This window comes from Podarcis bocagei (assembly GCF_964188305.1).
Source record: "Podarcis bocagei genome assembly, chromosome: 10".
Classification (NCBI taxonomy): Eukaryota; Metazoa; Chordata; class Lepidosauria; order Squamata; family Lacertidae; genus Podarcis; species Podarcis bocagei.
The window spans coordinates 77,480,689-77,507,344 of record NC_138135.1 but is presented as its reverse complement, the minus strand read 5'-3'; the positions used below and the strand labels follow the sequence as shown (position 1 = coordinate 77,507,344).

Here is a 26,656-nt window from a genome sequence, read left to right as displayed (position 1 = left end):
AAATATGTTGCTAAAAATTTTTTACTAGACATAAATATTCAATTGCTGACTAGACAAAATGTTAGTTTAGTCAGTAAACTATACAGTATTGGCCTGAATATAAGCTCCACCTTTAAAATTCAGGGGGCAGGGGGAGAAAAAAAGACAATACCTGAATATAAGCCGCTCCCTTAAAATTCCACAGGCACTCACACTCAAATTCCATTTTACCATATGTCTGTTTCAGCAGCAATATTGTAAAAGCCCATTTTTGTAAAGTTGCGAATTTAAGCCGCACTTTTAACTTTTTACAGTCAGAATTTGGGGGGGAATTTGATGCTTATATTCAGGCCAATATGGTATTTATGTTCAGTACAAATAGGCAAGCAATATTACTTCCTCCAGTGATAATATTGATCAGAAATGTGCAGCCTTCATCTACCAGATATGGAAGCGTGTGACTTTTCTTATCCATACCTTAGAATTACTGGACATGAAATCTAGGCTAGTAGCTTTGAAACGGAAGTTCTCCTTGTTCTGTAACCACTCGTTAGGACACCTTTGATGAAACCCTGCAATTTGAAGCTAATTATCAAATTCATGCAGCTGATTCAGGAAAGCATTTACAGTGGTACCTCGGGTTACATACGCTTCAGGTTACATACGCTTCAGGTTACAGACTCCACTAACCCAGAAATAATGCTTCAGGTTAAGAACTTTGCTTCAGGATGAGAACAGAAATCGTGCTCCGGCGGCGTGGCTGCAGCAGGAAGCCCCACTAGCTAAAGTGGTACCTCAGGTTAAGAACAGTTTCAGGTTAAGAACGGACCTCCGGAACGAATTAAGTTCTTAACCCCGAGGTACCACTGTACATTGTTTTCCTATTTCCATCTAAGGCCCTTGGCTTAGGGAGAAAAAACAAGTAATACCTGATTTACAAATAAGCCAGATTCCAGCCCCTCACAAAGCTAGTCTTTCTGCTCACACTAATTTCAGGGCTCAGAATTTCTAAGACAATAGAAGAACAATACCCTGTCAGAAGGCAGTAAGAGATTTATTTTTCTCAGGAAATCTCCAGTTAATTGGATACAGAAATTGAATTAAGTGAAATTGTTTCTTTCTTTTCAACAAACAGGCCAGTTAGACTGCTATAAACTGTCCTCTCTTTTTTTAGAAAAAGCTTACTGTTTCATTCAGCTTGTTGACTGTCACAGGAAAGAAATGCTGCCTTAGCTCAATACAGGAACATCCTTCCAAACAACTAAGCAGTCTTAGAATTTCATAAATGGCACTTGGAATGGCTGATCTGTTGCGTGCCTCAGTGCCAAGGCATAAGCATATACTTTTGCATCGACTATCATGTGCTCCTCTGACACCAGCTCTGGAAAAAATAGATAAATATTTTGTTAAAGTAGTATAAGCAAGACTGGTTTAATCCCAACGTTGCAAAGAACACAAGTCACACATATGTTGAGGAAACGTGTATTGTTAGAATAAAAGAATAGACTCGTAGAGTTGGACGGAACCATGAGGATTCCTACAATGCCAGAATCTTCTGCCCCATGTGGGGCTTCAAACCCAAGACCCTGAGATCACGTCTTAGGCTGTACTGACTGAGCTAATTTTTTTATACTCTGCTTTCAGGCCACAAAACTTTGCATTGTATGCACTTAACATTGTTGAAACTACTGTATCTGAGTTCAACTTGGTTTTACGTGCACCTTCTGCAATGTGGTAGTTGTGAAAAAGCAAATCTGCAAAAATAATCATATGCTCTTCTCATGGGTGGTCTGCCAGAAAGTGAGTGGAGCAGCCTTGGCCATTGCTTCCCACACCCCCGGCAGACCACACACGGAGCATTCAGGACATAACGACAACAACTGTGTGCCACCCTGCACTCAGAGCCAGGATTTGGTAACCAAGGCTATGCTGTCCAACCAACTGCCCAATCAACAAAGTTTTCTGGGTGGTTCTCATCAAGTTCAATCAACAACAACAACAAAATAATCATCTCTCTCTGAATTGTGTGATCTTACATTGTCAGGAGAATATTACCATAGTCGTACTATAGTCTCGAACATTTTGGCTCCCGAACACCACAAACCTGGAAGTGACTGTTCTGGTCTGCAAACTATTTTTGGAAGCCTAAAGTCCGACGGGGCTTCCGCAGATTCCAATTGGCTGCAGGAGCCGTGCTTTGCTTTCCAAACGTTTTGGAAGTCGAACAGATTTCCGGAACAAATTCCAATCGACTTCCAAGGTACAATTGTACTTAAATTTTACCAAGTTGTTTGGTCTTAAAGTCATATAAAACTGAGTAAGATGACCACTAGAACAGTGATACAGATGAGAGTGCACACTCCCCCCCCCCCCCACTGTTATAAGGCAGAACAGCGTAATACAGCTCTTGGGCTGTACCTCTTAATGCTGCAGAAGAAGGAAAACCAAGTCTGATTGCACCCTAGATTTTAAAAAATCCACCATGCCTTTCCCCTGATTTTCCATATCAGGGACGAGGAATCTCAGGCCTGCAGTGAGAATCAAATGCTGACCTCCAGGCCTCCCTAGCTGGCCTTTGGGATGCATCCCCTCCATCATGAATTTGGAAAATCCTTGACCTCCAGTACCAACTCTTGCTTGCCTGGCTGGAGGTCAGAGAAGAGTGTGTGTAGAATCCAGCCTGCAGTAAGGTGGTAACATTCACAGTCATTTCATCACCCTCTTTTGTGAGATTGCCCAAAAAGAAATGTGGCTCTCAAGCCAAAAGGTTTCCCACCCCTCTTCCAGACGCAGGAAGACTTTGCTGTTTTGTTTCAAAGCTGGCAGAGCAGCCAGACATCCCACCCCCAACCTCAAGAGTTCAGCCATATCATTCTATTGATGATGCAGTTTGGCTCTAAAATCCTTGAGGTTGTTTCTTTTTTAAAGGAACTATAGTGGTTTGGAGGAAAAACAGCGGAGGGAAACACAGGAGAGAACAGCCCTTTGCAAAACACTTGAGCTAATGCTTAAAATTCCTTTTTTTAAACTCAGGCCTCTTTTTAAAAAATACAGCCAATGACTAAACCACTCACACACAGTGTCTTTTTTTACCTCTCAGGGTTTTCAGTTACCTCCTCCACTCTTCTCCTTTTGACCCCCCCCCATATTGTATATTTTATGTATTTTATTTGTTCCTGTCTGTCTTGCTTCTTCCCCCCCTTCAGTTTTGCTATGCTCACAAGCAGGTCTGTTCTTCTTGCCAATGATGCAGCTAATAGGTGCAGTTCCACAGGGACATGAAATCCTGCCTCAACCATCTACTTCACAAGTTTTCAAGGATGTATGAATGAAATAATGGTTTGCTGTGATATTTTGGAGGGTAATATGTAGGTGTAGCTAAGCATCCCTGCTCAGAAGACTGATGCCAGGTAGTGAAATAGGTCTCCTTTTGGGAATCTTCCCTGGCATTCAAGAAAAATATGCTTCATTCTCAGAAAATCCTTTTAGAAGGCCCTGACTTTGCAAACTCTGCCACCATTTCAATTTTCTTGAATCTTCTCTTCAGTGATGGTACTTACCCTCAATTCTCTGCAATAAATCATTCTTTGGTAGTGTAACAACTTCTACAAATTCTGAGGGAGGGGAAAGAAAGAAAATTACGCATTACATAATTTCTACTCTATTCCACAAGGTGACTCCCCTTTTAGTCTAAAGCTGAAAAAAGATGAGTTTCACATATACTGAAACTTATAAGGAAAGCCAGTGAGCTACAACCAGCCCCATTCATGTTATGCTGACATGACTATGCCTCCTATTCACAGTACTTCGCTCCTCCACCCAAGGCCAGCTATTTCTACAAAAAACTGCTTACTCCCCTTAGTGTTGAGTAATGGTGGGCAGAGGTAGACAGTGGCAAGTGTCTGGGTCACCAGGAATCAGAAAGAGGTGTTCTATTGCCAATATTGAAGGCAGTTATTCTATGGTACATATGAACTAGGATTTGGAGGACTAGATTAGTCAGAGGCGTCACCAGTTTCTGACTCCGCGGTTAAAAGGAGATCACAACATTGCAGTTGAGCTCTGCTGATTTTTACCTGCGAAAATGCTATCCTAGAAATAATGGAAACTTTTGTTCTGAGGGGTGGACCTGTGGCCCTCTAGGTGTTATCAGACTACATCTCCCATCATCCCTGACCATTGGCCATGTGGGCTGGTATGCACTGTACTCCAATAATAATTGGAGGGTCACAGGTTTCCTCATCTCTTCCCTAGTTCAAAACTTAGTTGCATGAAGTATGGGACTGGATCCAAATAAAAGTCCTTCTGCTCATGGAATGTGTCTCCCACTTACAGAATAACAATAACATCATCGTCATCATTATTACTATTATTATTTCTTAGTCACTTCATAAAAATGTCTCAAAGCAACTTAACAACAAAAGGGCTATTTTGCACCTCTACCTTCAGGGTTATGCAATAAAAGTGAAGGTAAATCCAAAAAACTTGCACAAATGGAAGCATGAGAACTTATAGCAGTGTGTAATGAACTCTTACACAAGTGGAATTACGCAAATATATATCTGTCACCTCAGAAGTGGTAATAGCAAGATCACCTCTTCGTCCACACTAGGAGACAGTGGGTAATTTCTTTGGAAAAGATCTCGGTGCTTTTCAAGCCTTTCCTAAGGCAGTGTAAAGTCTGGGAGATTCCTCCATACTCTACAAAGCCAAAGATTGATTACACTGAGCTTTGTGTAACAGTCAAACCCATGTCCTCCCCTGCCACCACAGAGTGAAAAAGAGGCAAGGGCTTGTCTGTACAATCCCATCAACTCTCCTAGGTGTCTCCAAAGCTCAGTGTGACATCACAGACAAGAAGAGCAGCGGTGCAAAAGTTTGGGTCGACTACTCAGGCTGTGTCAACCCATTTGGAGAACAGTGCTAGTGTCTTGCTTTCTTTCCACTCAGTTTTTTGGATCCAACCCATTGTTCCCAACTTTTCTTTTTAAGGAAATTGATTTTGGATCCCTTTCCTGCAGATCATGCTAAATGGGATTAACTTCTTTTAATACACCAGTGAAGTCTACATTTTTAAAATTCTATACTACTCAATGTGTTACTGAAAAAAGTTAGGGTGACCCAGAAAGAGATAGCTATTGAACTTAAAAGACAAAAGGGCTTTATTGAGCCAAAACCACACTGGAATATTCAGCAGTATCTAGCATACTTATCTGTGGTGCCAGCCATAGTGAACTTAAGCAGACAACGTACCTCCTTCCTCTGCATAAAACAAAGCATAAACACAATGGGAATTAAGGTTTGTGACTCTAGATACTTCTGTTTTTCACTCTGATATCAGACTTCCTTGCTGAACAATTTATCCACAATATTATTGAAACATAGTCCTACATAGCTGCTAATGCTCCTGAATGGAGCAGCACAGGATCAGGGTTGGATCCAGTAGTCCTGCTGTTGCATGGTACAGTCCCTGGCGCCTGCATATACAGTGCAAACATGTGCAAAGGCTCCCTACGTGCAGATGTTTGTGCTGCACACATGGGGTGGGGTAGGAGGTGGTACTCCGCATGCATGACATCATGAGCAAGGCTTCTTGGTGTGGCTCCAGTGCTGCTCTACTTCTTAAGCCTAAATCCACTTATCTGAATTGTCTCTCTAAATGCTCCAGGACACTTGGACACTTTTCTGTCTCCAGCAACCCCACACAGCTCAGCCCTTCCGTTTCGCCTCTTCCTAAGCAGCCTTGCCACAATGCCTGCCACCACATTTACTTATATTAACACTCCCCTGGCTCAGAACACCCAAGATGCCTCCACCTCTGCCCCCGAAGGCTCCTCTCTTCAATCTCCACAGCTTCCTACCAGACAAACTGTAGCTGCTTCCCTCAGACCAAGGAAGCCCCACATACTGAACCCTTCTTCCCATGCAGCTAAAAGGGGGGGTGAGACTAAGGGGAGGCAGAATCTTAATATCTACTGCACCTTCTTGAATTTAGGCTTGTGCAGCTCCCAGACAGTTTAAAAGCTACCATGCTACTTTGTTTCTTATCTTATCTGTATTTCTGTACAGTGGCACCTCGGGTTACAGATGATTCAGGTTACAGACTCTGCTATCCCTGAAATAGTACCTCGGGTTAAGAACTTTGCTTCAGGATGAGAACAGAAATCGCGTGGTGGTGACGCGCCGGCAGCAGGAGGCCCCATTAGCTAAAGTGGTGCTTCAGGTTAAGAACAGTTTCAGGTTAAGAACAGACCTCCAGAACGAATTAAGTTCTTAACCCGAGGTACCACTGTATTTGTGCCAAGCAGTGGACGAACTCTGAAGGGCACAACTTCAGTCTGCAGAGCTTGGAGATCCTTTTTTAAAAGGTGTTAATCATACTATATATGCTCTTAAAGTGGAGCAGTAGTCACACTGTACAAGCCTCACTTGCATCCTGTAAATAGGACAGGCCACAAAAATGCTACTACAGTATTACCCGTAAAGCACACAATGACTCCTGCTTTCTGGCTATTAGGTATAACATTGACAACTCTTATATTGAGGATTTATGTTTGGCTCCTTGCAGAAAGACACCAACATGAACAGAAATGTCACTTTGAATATATGTGTATAAATACAGGGTGTTTCAAATAGGGCACTGAAAATGTTTTGATACAAGAATAAGATAAGATTATATCAAGTGGTGGACTCACCTGGTTTTTGTTTGGGCTTCAGATTGGCAGGAATATCTCCATTAATGGTGACTGTTGCAATGTGTGATGCACAGTTAGTCAATCCAGGATCCAAGCACAAAGCTACAGAAAGCATCATTCTTCAGTTATTTGTCTGACATGCTAATAAATACACATTTGTTCTCAAAGACACAGAAGGAATATCACAGAATCTGCTACAAATTAAGAACTAGATAAACAACTCTAATGTGCCGCCGAAGACTAGGGACCTCTGTGCATACACACAGATCCTCTAGTTCCAGCAAGCCAGAGAAATACGTGGAATTCAGAAACTAGATAGCCAAGCATTTTACAACAACCAGTTGTTGGTGGGATCCATGTGTGTGCCTCTGGAGGCCCTGGACTGCCCAGATAACAAGACTCCCATCTCAGCCTCACTGATGTGGTTCAAAGGAAAGCGGAGCAATACATTTGGCACCAGCTTGGCTGCAGGAGTTGCCAGGAGGAGGCAGACAAGGCGCCACCCAACCATCTTAGGGACTCTGCTCCAAATTTGTGTAGGATTTACACCTTAGCCCTTCCTTCTCCCCAAAATATCCTGCAAGGCAGCAGAGGTTTAGGATCAGTTTTCCTTCTCCTAGATGGGCTCAGTTTGGGGAAAGTACTTCATTTCATCTGTCCTGAGCTTCCAACCACTTAGCTTTATTTAAAGGTTCCTGGGATCTGGTATGAGACGAGGGGGTAATAAACTTTCTCCCTATCCACTTTCCCCACATAATGTTCCTCATGTCCCGCACTTCTCCCTTTTTCTCAGCTGAAAAGCCCCAAATGTTGCAAGTGTTCTGACCAGTTATATCAGCACCTTCATAGGTATGCCCAGAGTTTGCTGGGGCATGCCTCTTTGAACTGGTGAAATGTTCCAGCATGCATTTATTAGAAAATAATTAGACAGCATTTATGGTATGGCAGTTATGTTTGATATTTCCAACTGCAAGCCCTTTGAGCATTCCAAAGTGTTCCATAAAAGGACATGCATCAACATTTTCCATCCAAACAGTCAAGACAAAATACAGAAGTTACCTGGAGAGCATTCAAGGATCTCCCCTTTATATCCTGTTTCTTCCTCCAGCTCACGTAAAGCAGCACTTTCTGGGGTTTCATTGCTATCAATTAGACCTGTGATGTAAAGGTTGAATTGTAACTAAGATCAGCAATGGTAAATGGACTTTTTTTGGGGGGGGGTGACGACATTGGCATGGCTAGGAAGAAAGCACAAGACTTAGTGGCAAGATAAATGTTCTAATTCATGGATGGGGAATCTGGCGCCCTCAAAATTTTGTTACAAATCCCATATGCCCCAGCCAAAGTGACTGACGATCAGGGATGATGAGAGCTGGCATACAACATCTAGAGGCCCACAGGTTCTCCCTATCACTACTCTAATTATTAAAATGCATTATAGGTAAAGGGGTGTGCATGTAACAAGAGCCAGACTAGAAAGTAATTGCTTAAAACAGTTGAGAGCAGCAAGGAATGTTGAGAGGGAAGGTCAGCTTTCACTTGCCTCCCCTTCACACTTCTTTTTGGCAAAAAGGCCGACTCTGGGGTTGCGCGCTCATCTCGCTTTATTGGCCGAGGGAGCCGGCATACAGCTTCCGGGCCACGTGGCCAGCATGACCAAGCCGCCTCTGGCGAACCAGAGCAGTGCACAGAAATGCCGTTTACCTTCCCGCCAGAGCGGTACCTATTCATCTACTTGCACTTTGACGTGCTTTTGAACTGCTAGGTTGGCAGGAGCAGGGACTGAGCAACGGGAGCTCACACCGTCGTGGGGATTCAAACCGCCGACCTTCGGATCGGCAAGTCCTAGGCTCTGTGGTTTAACCCACAGCGCCACCCGCGTCCCTAAATGCATTATACATATGCATTAAAAAACCAATCTCCTCATAATGATACCAGCAAGATTCTTCACAGGATGGGGCACACAAGTTGTGATGTATCTTACACAATACTTGGCCTGTTTGCCAAAAAGAAGTGCACTGCTCTGGTTCGCCAGAGGCGGCTTGGTCATGCTGGCCACGTGACCCGGAAGCTGTACACCGGCTCCCTTGGCCAACAAAGCGAGATGAGCGCTGCAACCCCAGAGTCGGCCTTTTTGCCAAAAAGAAGTGTGAAGGGGAGGCAAGTGAAAGCTGACCTTCCCTCTCAACATTCCTTGCTGCTCTCAACTGTTATAAGCAATTACTTCCTAGCCTGGCTCTTGTTACATGCACAGCCCATTTCTGTCCCTATCAGTTTGAGATGGGTTCATTTGTAAGTGTCTTCCATCCACTTTCCATATTCATCTCTGATTTTCTTTTTTTTAAAACTTGTATATAAGAACATATTTAAATGTATTTTTCCTCAATAAATGCCTTTCTGAATGCACTTTATCCTAAAATACACATTTTTACATTGATTCCCCCCCCAACAAAAAAAGTTGCAAAGTTCAGAGAAGTGCAAGATCAAAAGGATAATTGCGTTCTAATCTATGTCTTAGTCAGGAAGGTGTAAAATAGGCCTGCTCACTTAAGAGGGCACACCAAATAAAGTTCTCCTCCATTCCTAGTTACAAGGCATTAATTCTGATAAAATCAGAAATAGTAATGTGCAGATATGTCCAGGGTGCAATACCACCGAAAGAATTTATCCTAAGGGGTTTGCAAGACAGGACTTGTGGCCTATTTCCAAACATATAAGCATCCCAAGAAACAGCTAGTGCCTCTCTCACAATGGCAAGAGCCTTACCTTAAAATTAACAAGGAAGCTGAGGTGAACCACCTACCTGCAGGGAATTCCAAGCAGTAGTTTCCCATGGGAGGCCTAAATTGCTTCACTAGGACAACACAGTCATAATGAAGAGTTCTTTGCAACACTGGAATAACAGCAACACCTGCCAATACAGAGAAGGAGCTTGCAAAAACATGGCTGCACTGAAACAGACAAAGAACAGTAACTCACTCAAGGTATCTCTCATGCAGTGCACTTGATGGTGGTGTCCATGTTATCAGTTTCAGAGTAATGGTTTTCACACTTTCTCCCTTGAGGGAACAATTTCAGTATCTACTTGGAAGCCCTGAATGTTGCAGAGGATTCTGGAAGATGATTTAGGGCATATCCTCAGTTCACATAAGGTGCTTGGTTTGACCTGTTGGGTCATACCATCCACATAGGTGAATGGAGAAGATAACCATCCAACACTCCACTGCAGCTGCCAATCATAGGGGAAGATTGGAATAGGTGGCAAGCTGTCCATCAGAGAAGCCAGTCTGCCATTCCTGATTATAGCCCTGAAGAAGCTTTTAATGAACACCAGGATTCTCCAGAACACAACTGGAAACAAACATTAGTTTAGGAAATTCATATGGCTCCTTTTTCAAACCATCTTAACAGTGCTGCTGTGGCCTACTATCCACAAGTATCCAAGCGGGTACTAGACCACACTGTTTTGCATCTTCCTTTCCACGCTCTGATGATAAAAGGTGGGAAAGGGAAGACTGGCAGGTCACTTAGCTTTGAGGGCATGCCTGGGGGCCTGTTCATACATACAGCCACTATAGGGCAGGGCAGCGTCGCACGCCTGGCGGTGTGCGCAGTTTTATCCATCTTTTAGATTTAGGAGAGCTAGTCTCAAACGTTTGTTGGGGGAGACCTAGGTTTTTTGGGGGGGGGTATTTGTCCTGTCTTCACGCTTTTTAAGATGGAGGACCACTGTAGCCACCCCCAACAACACGTTTTCAAGATGGAGGGGGAGGGAACAGCTGCAGTCGCCTGCGGTTCCTGCGCAATGTTTGCCATCTTGCCAAAGGTTGCAGGCAGCTTTACCTGCAGCAATTGTATGTTGATTGCCCTCTTAGAAGACAAAGTCCAGCAACTGGAGGAACGTGTAGCTACGCTCCAAAGAATTAGAGAGCTGGAGCTCTTCTTGGAAGCAACAGAGAACACCGTCTCCACCAAGGAGGAGACAGGGGACACCCCTGAGAAGGAGGCTAGTTCACCAACACAGGTGCCAGATATATGGAGAAACGTGACTCAAAGAAGTAGGAGGCCCAGGGTTCGCTCTGATTGTTTAGAAATGCACAATTGCTTTGAAGTCCTCTCCCCTAGCATGGAAGATGAAGAACAGACTCCATTTGAGGATCTCTCCCTCATTACAGTCGATCAGGTATATGAAGACAAGCAGCAAAGTCAGTCCTCAGGGAATGTGCAGGCGACCTTGGAATGGACAGCTCACGGAAGAACCCCAACCAAACCTAAGAGGAGGCGTGTAGTGGTGACAGGGGATTCCCTACTGAGGGGAACAGAAGCAGTGATCTGTGGGCCTGACAAGACAGGTGTGCTGTCTCCCCGGGGCTAAGATCCAAGATGTAACTGAACGACTGCAAGGAATCACAAAACCCACTGACAAATACCCCTTCCTCTTGGTTCATGTGGGAACCAATGACACTGCAAGCAATAGCCTCCAGAAGATCAAAAGAGACTACGAGGCTCTGGGCAGGAAACTGAAGCAATTAAATGCACAAATTGTCATCTCATCTGTCCTCCCAGTTGAACGACGTGGCCCAGGGAGAGAGGGAAAAATAGTGGAAGTGAACAGCTGGCTTCGCAAATGGTGTAAACAGGAACGGTTTGGATTCTTAGATCACGGACTGCAGTTTCTTGAAGATGGACTTCTGGCAAGCGATGGGCTGCACCTCACAACGGTTGGGAGGAATGTTTTTGCCAAAAATCTCAGAAACCTCATCAGGAGGGCTTTAAACTGACTAATGTGGGGGAGGGAGACAGTGCTCCTGAAGGTAGGAGTCTATCAATTGATGAAGATGATCATCCAAATGTCATAGACCAAATGGAGCAAACAGCACGCAGACCTAGTGGGGGGAGGAAAAAATCCTTAAATAAGAGACACAGGGGAATGATTAATGGACTTCAATGTCTGTACACTAATGCGCAAAGCATGGGAAATAAACAAGATGAGCTTGAGCTCTTGGTACAGCAAACTAAATATAACATAATAGGCATCACTGAAACCTGGTGGGATAAGTCCCACGATTGGAATGTAATAATAGGGGGGAAACAATCTATTTCAGAGAAACAGATCAGACAAGAAAGGAGGAGGAGTGGCGTTATATGTCAGGGATGTGTATACCTGTGAAGAGATCCAAGATTTAGAACCTCAAAGCCAAAGTGAGAGCATTTGGGTCAAAATTAAGGGAGAGAAGAATAACAGAGACCTCATTGTGGGAGTTTACTATAGATCCCCAAGCCAAACGGAGGACATAGATGATGCCTTCCTGGAATAGATGGCCAAGCATGCAAAAGGAAGGGAGATAGTAGTAATGGGGGACTTCAATTACCCGGATATTTCTTGGATGTCAAACTCAGCCAAGAGCATAAGGTCAAACAGATTCCTCACTGGCCTTGCAGACAACTTCATTGTCCAGAAAGTGGGAGAAGCAACAAGAGGAACAGCCATTTTAGATCTGGTCCTAACCAATGTTGATGACCTGGTTAGTGGGGTAGAAGTGGAAGGATCATTAGGCGCGAGTGATCATGCTCTTCTGAAGTTTACTATACAGCGGAAAGGAGCAGCCAAGCATACTAGGACTCAATTTCTTGACTTTAAGAAAGCCGACTTCATAAAACTTAGGGAAGTGCTGGGTGAGATCCCATGGACAGTAATACTAAAAGGAAAGGGAGTTCATGATGGCTGGGAGTTTGTTAAGAGGGAGATAGTAAAAGCAAAACGTCAGGCAATACCAATGAGACGGAAACATGGAAGGTGCCTAAAGAAGCCAGGGTGGCTATCTAAAGAACTTTTAACTGAGTTAAGATTAAAAAAGGATGTGTACAAAAAATGGAAAAGGGGGAAAACCACCAAAGAGGAATTCAAACAAATAGCCAGCACACGTAGACACAAAGTCAGAAAAGCTAAAGCACAGAATGAACTCAGGCTTGCTAGAGAGGTTAAAAGCAACAAAAAAGGCTTTTATGGGTATGTCTGTAGCAAAAGGAAGAACAAAGAAACAGTGGGGTCACTCAGAGGAGAAGATGGTGAAATGCAAACAGGGGACACAGAAAGGGCTGAACTCCTCAATGCCTTCTTTGCCTCAGTCTTCTCCGATAAAGAAAACAATGCCCGACCTGAAGAATTTGGAGCAAATGATTCAGCAGAGGAAACACAGCCCAGAATAACTAAGGAGATAGTACAAGAATACTTGGCTAGTCTAGATGTATTCAAGTCTCCAGGGCCAGATGAACTGCATCCAAGAGTATTAAAAGAACTGGCAGATGTGATGGGCACCACAATTCAAGAAGGACACTGACAAACTGGAACGTGTCCAGAGGAGGGCAACCAAAATGGTCAAAGGCCTGGAAACGATGCCTTATGAGGAACGGCTAAGGGAGCTGGGCATGTTTAGCCTGGAGAAGAGGAGGTTAAGGGGTGATATGATAGCCATGTTCAAATATAAAAAGGATGTCACATAGAGGAGGGAGAAAGGTTGTTTTCTGCTGCTCCAGAGAAGCGGACACGGAGCAATGGATCCAAACTACAAGAAAGAAGATTCCACCTAAACATTAGGAAGAACTTCCTGACAGTAAGAGCTGTTCGACAGTGGAATTTGCTGCCAAGGAGTGTGGTGGAGTCTCCTACTTTGGAGGTCTTTAAGCAGAGGCTTGACAACCATATGTCAGGAGTGCTCTGATGGTGTTTCCTGCTTGGCAGGGGGTTGGACTCGATGGCCCTTGTGGTCTCTTCCAACTCTATGATTCTATGATTCTATTCTATGATTCTATATGTCAGGAGTGCTCTGATGGTGTTTCCTGCTTGGCAGGGGGTTGGACTCGATGGCCCTTGTGGTCTATTCCAACTCTATGATTCTATGATTCTATTATGAACCACTAGCTACTGAATGAAAATGGAAACCATCATTATAATTATTATAAATTTCAACGACGATAAAATACTTGCCTGAAATTTGGTGAAGGACCAATAATCTCAACAATCAATATTCCCATATATATTGGTGTTCTCTCATGTATGTCCCCAGCTTATCTAACATTAGGAGACTCTCAGCAGCCAGTGAAGTAACAGGTGTTTTGTGTTTGTCAATGTAAATATTTGCTCACCATCAGCAGAAACCCCCTCTTTTCTGGTAGTACGCTTCACAGATTCCCATACTCTATTAAATAGAAAGGAGGAGATGGGAACAAGATAGATGTCAATGTAAACATGTTGGTTTCCAAAATGAGATGTTAATCATTATTACTGTTATAATACCTCACTCTACATCCTAAGGCACTTCAAGAACCGAGTTCTTGCTGATGTCACAGAGAATTTTTTTCCTTCATGAAAAAAATATCTCAAAGCATAATCAAGGTTGAGTATATGCTTAAAAAAATGTTAAAATGTTAAAAAATAATAATCAAAGGTATGCACCAAGTGACTCTAACAAATGCAGAATTCTGCAGCTGGAATAAATTATGCAAACAAATGTGACCTCTTTTTTGCCCAATTGATGCAGCATTTCTTCCTAGTGTTGCATAGTTCATTCTGCTTTCACTAGTCACAGGAAGAAGCTCCAGATCATAAGTCCTGACCTCTGAGCACTAGAAATATTGAGCAACCGCGGCTCTTACTTTCTCTCCCCCCCCCCATAATTTTTAATGAAACTTTGTCATCATACAATAAAAAACAAATCTAAATAAAAATAAAAAGAGCAAAGAAAAGACAAATCCCTCTCTCAAAAGTAGATCTTAATCCTTGTCTCACAAAGGGGCCCTCCCAACTCTCAGCTAGGAACTTCCAATATACCGTATTTTTTGCTCGATAAGACTCACTTTTTCCCTCCTAAAAAGTAAGGGGAAATGTGTGTGCGTCTTATGGAGCGAATGCAGGCTGCGCAGCTATCACAGAAGCCAGAACAGCAAGAGGGACTGCTGCTTTCACTGCGCAGCGATCCCTCTTGCTGTTCTGGCTTCTGAGATTCAGAATATTTTTTTTCTTGTTTTCCTCCTCCAAAAACTAGGTGCGTCTTGTGGTCTGGTGCGTCTTATAGAGCGAAAAATACGGTACATTAGGCATTGCTAAAAACTTTCAGGAAAGCTTATGCAAATAGATGAGAAACTTCCTTCTTTCTTTTTAATGAAAGACAAGATTCTCAAGTAAGGCCAACTCCATAATCTGTGGCTTTTCTATGTTCCAATGAAACATAAATATGAGTAAGAAATTGAGACAATTGAAAAAAACTGAATTACAGTAAAAGAAGCAGGGCTGTTCAGATGAAGTGTTGCTGGCTAACAAAGCATGGTTTATTAGGCCATGAATATCTGCAGAGAATTCTGGGATGTTGTCTGAGGAGCCAGCTCATGATTACCCTATCATGAAGGGGGGAGGGCACCTGCACCTTTAACAGTTGTGTAAAATAGGAAATTTCAGTAGGTGTGGCTTGTCATGCAAGCTATACCTGCTGAAATTCCCCCATCCACATGCCCTTTTGCATCTGGGCACCCTACTTCATGCAGAGTGCTGGCCCAGCCTACTGTGACTCACAAATGCCCAGCATGAACTATGCACACATCCAACTCTCTCCTGTGGAGATGTGCTGCAAGGGCAGATAGAGAGGAATAGGCAATTTGTCTTGCAATTTGATGGGATTTGTCCAACACCACTGGTGTCCTCAATGAAGAACCCTATGTGAACTCCCTAGAATTCCCTAGAACACTATTAAAGAGCTCCCTAGAACACTAGCTCAGTCCCTGCTCCTGCCAACCTAGCAGTTCAAAAGCACGTCAAAATGCAAGTAGATAAATAGGTACTGCTCTGGCGGGAAGGTAAACGGTGTTTCCGTGTGCTGCTCTGGTTCGCCAGAAGCGGCTTAGTCATGCTGGCCACATGACCTGGAAGCTGTACACCGGCTCCCTCGGCCAATAAAGCGAGATGAGCGGTGCAACCCCAGAGTCGGTCATGACTGGACCTAATGGTCAGGGGTCCCTTTACCTTAGAACACTGTTTAAAAACCCCATGGTTTAGAAAACAACTAATAGGTAAAAATCATTACCTTGTTTGACCTTCAGGGTCAATGTAAGTTGTCTGCTCAAGCTTCACCCATTTTCTTTCTGCAATAGTCTTGAGGGGGGAAAAATCACTTAAAACATTTTAAAAACTTAAGAAAAGCCTGCTGGGTCCGGCTAATGGCCCATCTAAGTCTAGCAGCCTGTTCTCACAGTGGCCAATCAAATGCCCATGGAAAATTAGCAAGCAGGATTCAAGCTTTTCCAAAACTGCTGCAAACTGGGTTGACCATCTTTATCGACCTATCTACTACGACCCCTTTATTTTCACCACAAAGATGATGATTTGGAACAACTATGAAAACTGCCTCCACTGTGGTTACAGCTAATATGGGAAACTGAAGTCATCATCAGCATTCTCTTTCAGTTCAGTAATGGCACGATTTTACTCATAGATGAAGGAAGACAATAGTTTTGCTGTTTTGCCATTTCCAAAATGGTAGGCATTACCAAAGTATTTGCATTACATTAAATGAATGAAGAACTATTTGCTGTGAACACAGAGATGTGTGCAAGTTCAAAGTAAAGGGAGCCCTCTATAATTTTCTCATGTGCTCTTGGAAAAGGATCATATGCCCTGAACAGGAAGCAATCTTTACGAACATTAACTATTGAGGGCATTTTTTAAAACGGCCTGAATCAACAATATATGGAATAATTTGGCACTGTTCTTTTTTACAACATGGTCATTTTCTACAGAGAGTACTAGAATTTCAATCAAAGGCAAGGGAAAAATCCTCAAGTGAACCAAATACAGAATTGCTTACTATGGCAGGGATAGGAAACCTCTGACCTTGCAGATTCTGCTGCATTACAGCACCCACCATTCCTGACCACTGGCTGTGCTAGCTGAGGCTGGTGGTAGTTGGATTCCAACAACATCTGGAGGGCCACAGGTCACCCACCACTACACTATGAAATGGTGAAATGGACTTGCATTTTCTCTCAAAGCAAAGGTTGCCCAACAAAGGGGGAATGGTATGAAACCAAATTCAAGAGTACTCTGCTCTTAATTCACACTGTGATGAGACTGAAACACCACATCTGTGTGACCTAAACAGCAGCAGTCCCTTCAAAAGTACCATGCCCAAATTATTTTAATTTTGTTTTTTGCTTATTGCACACCACACTCAATGAACAAATGGCCACCACCTTTGTGAGCTTTCACTTGTTATCTCTAGTTGTTGGCAAACGGTGCTGGATGAGCTGGATTTCGGTCTGATCCAGCAAGGTGGTTCTTACATTCTTGTTGGAGAGAAGAATTTTAGTACTAGTCCTATTAGAAGAATGTGTGGGAGAAGAGCAGTGAAGAGTGAGACAGAATGGTGGGTAGAATCAAGGTGAGTGGCAAATAAGGAGTGTCAGTTAAGAATGACAGTTGGAGGAGTCAGGTGAAAAGGACTGATAGTGGAGCAGGGAGTCTGATATGTTGGGTCGGTGCATTAGGCAGAAACATTATTTCCTATTTATTGTAGAGTTCACCAACATGATGGCCTGTAGATGCTGAACTACAGTTCCCATCACCCCTCAACACTGGCCATGCTGGGTAGGACTGATAGGAGTTGTAGTCCAACAATATCAGGTGGCCATCAAGTTGGCTACCCCTTCCACCGAATGACTTTTCTAGATAAATACAATAGTTGGTTCAAATACTTGATGAATTGTGGTCTGGTTGAATTCCACCTCATGTTCTTGCTTTTATCTGCACAGATGAACATACCGTATTTTTCGCACGATTGGACGCACCGGACCATAGGACGCGCCTAGTTTTTTTGGGGGGAAATAAAGGAAAAAAATTTTCCCTTTATTTCCCCCCCAAAAGCAGGTCAGGGAAACCGAACCAGGTCGAGGAACAGCGGGATAGTGGCGCTGCGCCTCCCTGCTGTCCCCCGAGCTTGTGGGGCTGGCTGATGTCTGCCTAGCGCGCGGGGCACTCTGCTTCAGGGCGCCCTACCCGCCGGGCGGCAGGCTGCTATCCGCAGCTTGGGGAGCCTTGTGGGGAACTGCTGCAGGGCTCCCCACGCTGCGGATGTATGCCTGGCGCGAGGGGCGCTCTGCTTCAGGGTGCCCCACCCGCCGGGCGGCAGGCTGCTATCCGCAGCGTGGGGAAGCTTGCGGGGAGCTCCTGCAAGGGTCCCCATGCTGCGGATGTGTTCCCAAAGCGCCGGGAGCTCTGCTTTCAGGGCGCCCGACGCTCCGGGAAGCAGGCTGCTATCCGCAGCCTAGACACGGCTAGCGGAGCGCTAATCCCGAAGCTTGGGGCATGCGGAGCTCAGCGTGCCCCAAGCTTCTGGGCGCCGGCAAGGTCTCCGCTAGCCCTGGGAGAGCCCCGCGACGTCGCGGGGCTCTCCCAGGGCTAGCGGAGACCTTGCCAGCACCCAGAAGCTTAGGGCGCGCTGAGCTCCGCACGCCCCAAGCTTCGGGATTAGCGCAGTGGTCCGCTAGCCCTGGGAGAGCCGTGCGACGTCGCGGGGCTCTCCCAGGGCTAGCGGAGACCTTGCCAGCACCCAGAAGCTTGGGGCGCGCTCAGCTCCGCACGCCCCAAACTTCGGGATTAGCGCAGTGGTCCGCTAGCCCTGGGAGAGCCGCGCGACGTCGCGGGGCTCTCCCAGGGCTAGTGGAGACCTTGCCGGCACCCAGAAGCTTGGGGCGTGCTGAGCTCCGCACGCCCCAAGCTTCGGGATTAGCGCAGTGGTCCGCTAGCCCTGGGAGAGCCGCGCGACGTCGCGGGGCTCTCCCAGGGCTAGCGGAGACCTTGCCGGCACCCAGAAGCTTGGGGCGTGCTGAGCTCCGCACGCCCCAAGCTTCGGGATTAGCGCAGTGGTCCGCTAGCCCTGGGAGAGCCGCGCGACGTCGCGGGGCTCTCCCAGGGCTAGCGGAGACCTTGCCGGCACCCAGAAGCTTGGGGCGTGCTGAGCTCCGCACGCCCCAAGCTTCGGGATTAATGCAGCGCTCCGCTAGCGGTGGGAGAGCTGGGTCTCCCTCTGCTAGCAGATAGCTTCCTGAAGCCTGGAGAGCGAGAGGAGTCGGTGCGCACCGACCCCTCTCACTCTCCAGGCTTCAGCGAAAGCCTGCATTCGCTCCATAGGACGCACACACATTTTCCCTTGCTTTTTAGGAGGGAAAAAGTGCGTCCTATGGTGCGAAAAATACGGTACTTAGGAAAGTCCTACTATTCTGCACTTCAATGGGTGTTGACAGAAGTGTATTTTGGATAATTTTATGGTGAGTGCGAACCTGAGTTACTAGACACCTAGTTACTTTGGTGACCCATAGAAGCCAGGGCTTTATTGTAGGACCCCAAGGAGATCACGCTAATGCTTTATCTATTGACAGAGCAGGTGTGGCCAGTGAATGGAAGGAAGCCATTGAGCCACAGCAATCCTTCATGACTTTAGAATGAGACACTGCAGTTAGGAAGGAAAAAAAGAGAAAAGAAGACAATAAGAAGGAACAGCAGGAATCAAAAGGAGAGGCAACAGGAAAAGGCAAGTGAGTAGGAGCTCAGGGCTACAATCCTATGCACACTTACCTGGGAGTAAGTCCCACTGAATGTACTAGGACTAAATTCCAGGATAAATATACCTATGACTGTATGGTTAAGTATCAATAACTGTGGTTATAGGTACATTCAGAAGTACAAATGAAAGGCATATAAGCAACACCATGAGAAAAGAGCTATTGAGCTGATTTCATAAGTAACAGGAGGCTATGCTGAACTTGGAAATCAGGTTTTGTGGAAATTAAGTTTATTTTAAAATGGTTTAGATCTGTGGACTCTCCAGAGAACTGTTGCCTAGAATGTAGTAAATAACAACAGCAATCACTAAGTGGGAGAAAAAACATAAAATTCCTCTTCTGCCTTGGTCACACTTGACACACTCACACCAGACCTGTAATGACTGAGCAATTGTTTGAAATGTTACACAACGTTACAAAAAAGATATGAAGGACTAGAGAGAGATTTATTGTGACCCCCTACACTGTTGTGACACAAACTTAAATCATTACCCCAACTACTCACAGCAACCCATGGGCATGTGATTGATAGGCGGAAAGAGGCAGGTAAACTGGACATTACGTAGGCCATCAAATGTAGCGGGACTGAAGTGGCAAAAATGCACCAGGCAAACAAGAGGTCAAGAAGATCAATTAAGAGGAAGCTAAGCATGAAAAATATTACAGATTATTAACAAGTCCCTCTAATGGACACCGGATTTCTGCACACTCAGGCAGTCCCATCTTACTAGACACATCAAGAAGTCAGGTGGATGTTACGTGAGGAACTCCATGAACCCTGCTCTTGATTCTTGAGAATCAACAGAAATTTGATTACCAACGCACAACTCACTTAATATAACACAAACGTCTTCAGAGCAATTAAGGTCATGTTGAAGAGCATTAGATTGCCATTAATTTCAATGGGACAGTGTGATGCATGTTTGCTCAAAAGCAAGCTGGGCTGTGTTCAGTACAACTTGTTCCCTATGTTTGTAACCCACCCTTGAACCATTTGGTGAATAATGGAATAGAAGTATAAAAGAAAATTAAAAATATGAATTGATTGATTAAATGTGGTTATGTTTATAACTGCAGTGCAGACATACACTATAAGGACTTTGATGCATATGCTTTCTTATTTCTAACTCATAACAGCTTCCAAACTTTTGGTACCTAGACAGAATAACCTGCCAAGGCAAACCAGCTATCCTGACAAAAGGTTGGAATTGCAAGATCTCTGGATGATAGGAAATGGTCTTGCTAAGTCATATAGAGGTGCTGCTTTCCCATTATCACAGTAGGATACATAGCATTTGCATACAATATTATGCAATACTAAGCCCAGTATTTGATCACAATAACTAAGTTACTTCAAAATAACATGCCAAAAAGCAAACAAACATTGCATACCTCTTCTTTAACTATAGATTCTTGGGTGGTTTTCCGAGCTTCAGCAGATGCTTCCTTTTCCATTTTCAGTGATGTTGGTCTGTCACCTCAAGCACAAAGTCCACCTAACTACAAACCAGAGTCAATATTTGCCCTCAGGATCAAGTCAGACCATTCATTCTTTTCATTCTAAATTAACAAGTTAACCCTGCTGCAAATATAAACACAAAATGTAGACTCCAGATCAGACAAGTAATATAGAGACTGGCTAACTAGAGACTGGTTATTCATTGGTGAAATAGTCTGCCTTCATCTCAATGGAACATAAGATCAACAGGATGTTGCCTCAGTATCCAAACCAGATGAGAAGACAATCCAGGTCACAATTAAGATTAAAAATGAGGATTGCAATATTTATTCTAGCAACTGAGTAATACTTTAAAAACCTTATAATTGCTTGTTTTAAAATGTGCTCCCTAAAGTAGCAGGACATATATTCTAAATTTAATATAACTATGCAGATTTAACCAATTAATTGTTTAAATTTAAGATTCTTTTAATGGTAGCTCTCTCTTCCAATACTAAATGTCCTATGATTTACCTAATTTATCTAATTTGACATAAATTAAGGTTGTGTGCATACCATACATTTAAAGCACATTACTTGTCCCCAAAGAATCCTGGGCACTACAGTTTATTAAGTGTGTGTTGGGAATCATAGCTCTGTCAGGGGTAAATTACAGTCCCCAGGATTATTTGGAAGCAGTCATGTGCTTTAAACGTATGATGTGCATGCAGCCTGATGCTGCCAGGGCAGATCACAGTGTAATGAGATACAAAAAGGTTAATAATAATAATAATAATAATAATAATAATAATAATAATATAAAGCATATAAACTAGTATAGCAAATTAAAGCAAAAAACTAAAGCAGCAACAAATAAAATTAAATTGTTCACATTACCAAAGAGAAGATATTAAGAGAGTTTAATAAATTTATAATCTGGCATTGGAAAAACTGGTATTTTAAAAACCTACCTGGGCAATGCTAAGCTGTTATTTACAGATTGGCCCACCCCTAAGTGAGGATTAATTCTATACTTTTCAAGTACCTGACTACTTTGTTACTTATATTATGATGATTAATGGGTACAAATTACGGTAGCAAGATGACTTTGATACTGTCAAAAGTATCATATACAGTAGTTGAAAGAATATAAACAACCAACATAGCTGAAGAGATTCAAGCATGAGAACATAGTATTGCACCATGACATAATTTTTAAATACGATTTCTGATTGCAACAACCATAATAATATATGCCAACTGGTACTGGAGTATCAATTTAAGCACCAAAACTAAGTGAATTTTATGAACAATTGTGAGACAAAGATAAAAGAAAGTAAAGAATTAAATTAATATGAGTGAAACCTCTCTGAAAACAAGTGGGGTTGCTTTATACAGTACTGAAATTTTAGAAGCCCCTCACAAAATTAGTTGCAACTTTAAAATGCAAGACACAGAGTGCCCCTTTGTACTGTAGCCTACAGTGTAATGACCTAGAACAAACAAAGTGAATTCCTGCATATTTTTACAGCCCCAAAGCATCAGGGAAATTCTGAATGCAGTTATTAAACACGCATTAAAGCTGCAATCATAGTATTCCCCCACTGAAGGAATCACAATTAAGGGAATTAACATAAACAGACAATGGGCTACATACAGAGATCTGTTGGAATTTACAGGGAGTGAACCTTGATTGAAACCAATGGAAGAAGTAAGGAGCCAAATTACAGATTGGTTATAGTATCATCAAATATATGATATGTTTAAATTAGATTTTTTTAAAAATGGGTGTGATAGGAATTTTGAGGTCTTAGATATATGGTAATGTTCATAAGTGTACCAACCAAGCACGTACATAGATCAGCACAGGAAGACCGACCTGAAACCATTTTGATTCCCAAAGTGAGCAAATGATTTCTCTGCAAGGTCAAAGTGGGAAACCTCCCCATTGTCTCTTTCCTCACAAATCCTGTCTTAAGGACACATTTAAGATATGAATAGGGTGTGAGACTGTGACCTGGCTCAGGAACTAAGTATTTATCATTACAAAAGACTGGCCAGGCTCTCCAGGCAATCCATAGAATCATAGAATCATAGAGTTGGAAGAGACCACAAGGGCCATCGAGTCCAACCCCCTGCCAAGCAGGAAACACCATCAGAGCACTCCTGACATATGGTTGTCAAGCCTCTGCTTAAAGACCTCCAAAGTAGGAGACTCCACCACACTCCTTGGCAGCAAATTCCACTGTCGAACAGCTCTTACTGTCAGGAAGTTCTTCCTAATGTTTAGGTGGAATCTTCTTTCTTGTAGTTTGGATCCATTGCTCCGTGTCCGCTTCTCTGGAGCAGCAGAAAACAACCTTTCTCCCTCCTCTATGTGACATCCTTTTTATATTTGAACATGGCTATCATATCACCCCTTAACCTCCTCTTCTCCAGGCTAAACATGCCCAGCTCCCTTAGCCGTTCCTCATAAGGCATCGTTTCCAGGCCTTTGACCATTTTGGTTGCCCTACTCTGGACACGTTCCAGTTTGTCAGTGTCCTTCTTGAACTGTGGTGCCCAGAACTGGACACAGTACTCCAGGTGAGGTCTGACCAGAGCAGAATACAGTGGCACTATTACTTCCCTTGATCTAGATGCTATACTCCTATTGATGCAGCCCAGAATTGCATTGGCTTTTTTAGCTGCCGCGTCACACTGTTGGCTCATGTCAAGTTTGTGGTCAACCAAGACTCCTAGATCCTTTTCACATGTACTGCTCTCAAGCCATCTTGCGCCCACTTTATCATTACTTTTTTATTTCTCCGTCCTTAAGATTCCAAACTAGAATTAACCTATACATTTTTTATAATGTATTCTTATAATGTCTTGTAACAGTTCCTTCTCTAGTGCTGAAATTTTGTTTTCAAATCCGTTCTTTTTTTAATCTTTGTCAAAAATTGAATTTATTTGATGGTATTGTAGCCAGGTAATTCCTATGAGTGCAGAGGGGGGAAATGTGGTGGTGCATCTGCAGCGGCAGAAGTGAATGCCCCAGCTGCAACAAAGCATGTCTCTCCCGTATTGGTCTCTACAGCCACAGTGGTTTGACTTTGCCCCCGATGGTGCCCTCTTCCAATGTCTCTCGAGACAGATGGGTGCCAACCAGATGTGCAAATAGCTCCTTCTCAATACAGATTTAGATGAAGTTGCCCTGCAAGCCACTGGGGACACCTGCGGCATTTATTCTCCAGGGGAAGCGAGTCCTTCCCAAGGAGGCCTAGTTCATCCAGATCCACAGGCAGCGCTCGCTCAGAGCTCTCTCCCGGCGCCTCAGGAGGAGGCCACAGAAAGGGAGCAGCGACGGGCCCGCCTGGAGGGGATCCTGGCCCAAGGCCCGGGAAGGAGGCTCGCGGGGCCGAGGGGACCCGGCTGGCCCGCCAGTGCGCCAGTTTTTGGCCCGGCAGACCGCGGTGTTTCCTCCCGAGGAGCAGCGAGGGGCGAGTCAGCTCTGCAGTCCGTGTGGCAGAACCGTGGGGCGGGAAGGAGAAGGGGCCGGCCTGGCGCGCGCCTCGCGCTCTCCTCGCTCTCACCTCAGAGCCCGCCGGGCGGGGGAAGCGCCTCCTCCAATCCCGCGCTTCTGACTGGCTGGCGCGCGGCGCCGGGGGAGCGGCACGTCGGCCGGGCGCGCCTGGCGGCTCCACCAATGAGCTGCCCGCTTCTCCGGCGCAGCGAGGCAGGAGTCCAAAGGAGGGTAAAGGCTACGCAGGCGCACTCGGAGCCTCCGGGGCTGCTCTTTGGTCTTGTGCTCGGAGGGCCCCGAGATGTAACCGGGAGACTCTCACTCGGTGAAGCAGCTTCGGGTTCACTTTGGAAGAGAGCGCCCTCTAGAGATAACCATGGGGAGCGCAGGATTTTAGTTCGGCTTCGACTGCCTGGCCAACCCGCCCTTCCCCCACTTCGCGCTCTTCCTCATGCGGGTCTGGCGTAGGGTTTGGAAAACGTGGCTTGCTTTTTGTTCAGTTTTTTAAAAAAGAAACAAGCCCATTTAACACGCTGCGTCTGTGTGGGAGTCAATAAGAGCTCAAGGCTTCTCCGTGACTGCAGCAGTGAGCTCCCCGCTGGAGCGGCTCCACTTTCCAACCCGAACATAAGAAGAGCCCTGCTGGATTCGGCCAGTTACCCACCTAGCCCAGGATCCCGTTCTGACAGCAGCCAAGCAGATGCCTCTTGTGGGGAAGCAGGACAAGAGCACAAGAGCGCCTAAATCTGTCCTAAATCTCACAACTGGGTCTGTACCTACCTCACATCCACAGCTGGCTAAGGATATTTTAGCACCTGAGGTGAACCACAAAATGGTGTCTTCCCCCAACAGGAAATAGAATGAAGTGAAGATCTACATCAGGAACAATGGGGGGTGAAGGGTCAAATCAACCATCATGTTGATGGCTTTTCAGCTGATTCCCTAGTGGCCTGCTGGAATGTGGAATTAACCAGGGTTATCGACTGGCTCCGAAGCGCCCTCTCTGATTGCATGGAGCCCAGACAGCCCTGTGGTTTCCCCCAGAGCTAAGGGTGGTGAAACAATTGCTGAGACGGCTAGAGCACTGGTGGTGGAAAACTCATTCTGAATTGGACCGGACACAGGTTTGAGCTCAACGTCAAGCCTACCAAGTGGTGATAGCAACAGCAAAGAGGACCTTCTTCACCGCCTCTATTGCATCTGCAGAAAACAGTGGCAGGAGACTCTTTCAGGTGGCTCACAATTTAATGGAACCACCTTTGCCATTGGGGCCTGGTAAGGACCCCAAGATCTCCTGCAACGATTTTGCAGGGGTTTTTTCAGATAAAGTCGGTTGGATTCAGAAAGAGGTAGACTCCACCATGGGAGCAGGGCCATGTCTAGAGTCCTGTCTAGTCAAGGGTCAATTTCAATCTGTTACCTCCAAGGACATGGACAGGCTCCTTGGACAAGTAAAACCAACCACCTGTCTCCTTGATCCTTGCCCATCCTGGCTTATAAAAGAGAGCCAGGAAGGGCTGGGTGACGGTATCCATGGGGTGGTAAATGCTTCCCTCTGTGAGGGAGCCTTCCCAGACATGCCGAAAGAGGTGGCTATTAAACTGCTTTTTTAAAAAAAAAAAAAATTGAACTATCACCCAGTCTTAAATCTTCCATTCTTGGGCAAGGTGATTGAGCAGGTGGTTGCTGAACAACTCAAGGCATGCCTGGAGGATGCGGACCATTTGGATCCCTTCCAATCAGGATTCAGGCCTCATCATGGGACTGAAACTGTCTTGGTTGCGCTGGGCTATGATCTCCAGCGGGCTAGGGACAAGGGTGAAAGCTGTTTCCTAGTTCTGCTGGATCTCTCAGCAGCCTTTGATACCATCAACCGTGACATCCTTCTGGACTGTCTAGAGAAGCTGGGGGCACTGTTACACAGTGGTTCAGTTCCTTCCTCCTGGGCTGTGTCCACATAGTGGTGCTGGGGGATGAGTCTTCAGACCCTTGGGCTCTCACTTGTGGGGTGCCTCAGGGTTCCATCCTCTACCCCATGCTTTTTAACACCTATATGAAGCCAAAGTGTTGGCGCTGACCTTTAAAGCCCTAAACAGCCTTGGTCCTGTATACCTGAAGGAGCGTCTCCACCCACATCGTTCAGCCCGGGCACTGAGGTCCATCTCCGAGGGCCTTTTGGCGGTTCCCTCCCTGCGAGAAGTGAGGTTACAGGGAACCAGCCAGAGGACCTTCTCAGTGGTGGTGCCCACCCTGTGGAACACCCTCCCATCAGATGTCAAGGAAATAAAGAACTATCTGACTTTTAGAAGACATTTGAAGGCAGCCCTGTTTAGGGAAGTTTTTAATGTCTGATGTTTTCGTGTGTTTTTAATATTCTGTTAGGAGCTGCCCAGAGTGGCTGGGGAGGCCTGGCCAGATGGGCAGGCTATA

The 26,656-nt window shown here is 44.8% G+C and overlaps 2 protein-coding genes across 3 annotated transcripts in view; one reads left to right on the top strand and one right to left on the bottom strand.

Annotated features, from left to right (window-relative positions):
• Positions 1–11,672, top strand: part of DHTKD1 (dehydrogenase E1 and transketolase domain containing 1) — a gene marked incomplete at its 5' end in the record, with an annotated part of 60,826 nt that extends 49,154 nt beyond the window's left edge. Inside the window, one exon of the mRNA XM_081212208.1 lies at positions 11,493–11,672. The remainder of the gene's footprint in view (positions 1–11,492) is intronic.
• Positions 1,015–24,439, bottom strand: NUDT5 (nudix hydrolase 5). 2 transcript variants are annotated; one of them, XM_081210782.1, is made up of 8 exons: positions 24,297–24,439; positions 20,676–20,783; positions 15,752–15,819; positions 13,821–13,873; positions 9,478–9,585; positions 7,734–7,829; positions 3,540–6,776; positions 1,015–1,360 (listed from the first exon to the last, which is right to left on the bottom strand). In XM_081210782.1, exons 2-7 carry the CDS (start codon positions 20,736–20,738, stop codon positions 6,658–6,660), a joined length of 507 nt encoding a protein of 168 aa, XP_081066908.1. In that variant the 5' UTR covers positions 20,739–20,783; positions 24,297–24,439; the 3' UTR covers positions 1,015–1,360; positions 3,540–6,657. The 2 variants fall into 2 exon arrangements, with proteins under 2 accessions (XP_081066908.1, XP_081066907.1); XM_081210781.1 differs by having other exon boundaries at positions 20,676–20,862; positions 24,297–24,397.
• Positions 24,440–26,656: the final 2,217 nt, after the last annotated feature.

Coding starts and splice junctions, on each gene's coding strand:
- NUDT5 (XM_081210782.1), bottom strand. CDS start 20,738: ATGGAAAAGGAAGCATCTGCTGAAGCTCGGAAAACCACCCAAGAATCT. Junction 7,830..9,477: donor CTGCTTGGAATTCCCTGCAG/GTAGGTGGTTCA, acceptor TTTACATCACAG/GTCTAATTGATAGCAATGAA. Junction 6,777..7,733: donor GATCCTTGAATGCTCTCCAG/GTAACTTCTGTA, acceptor TGCTTTCTGTAG/CTTTGTGCTTGGATCCTGGA.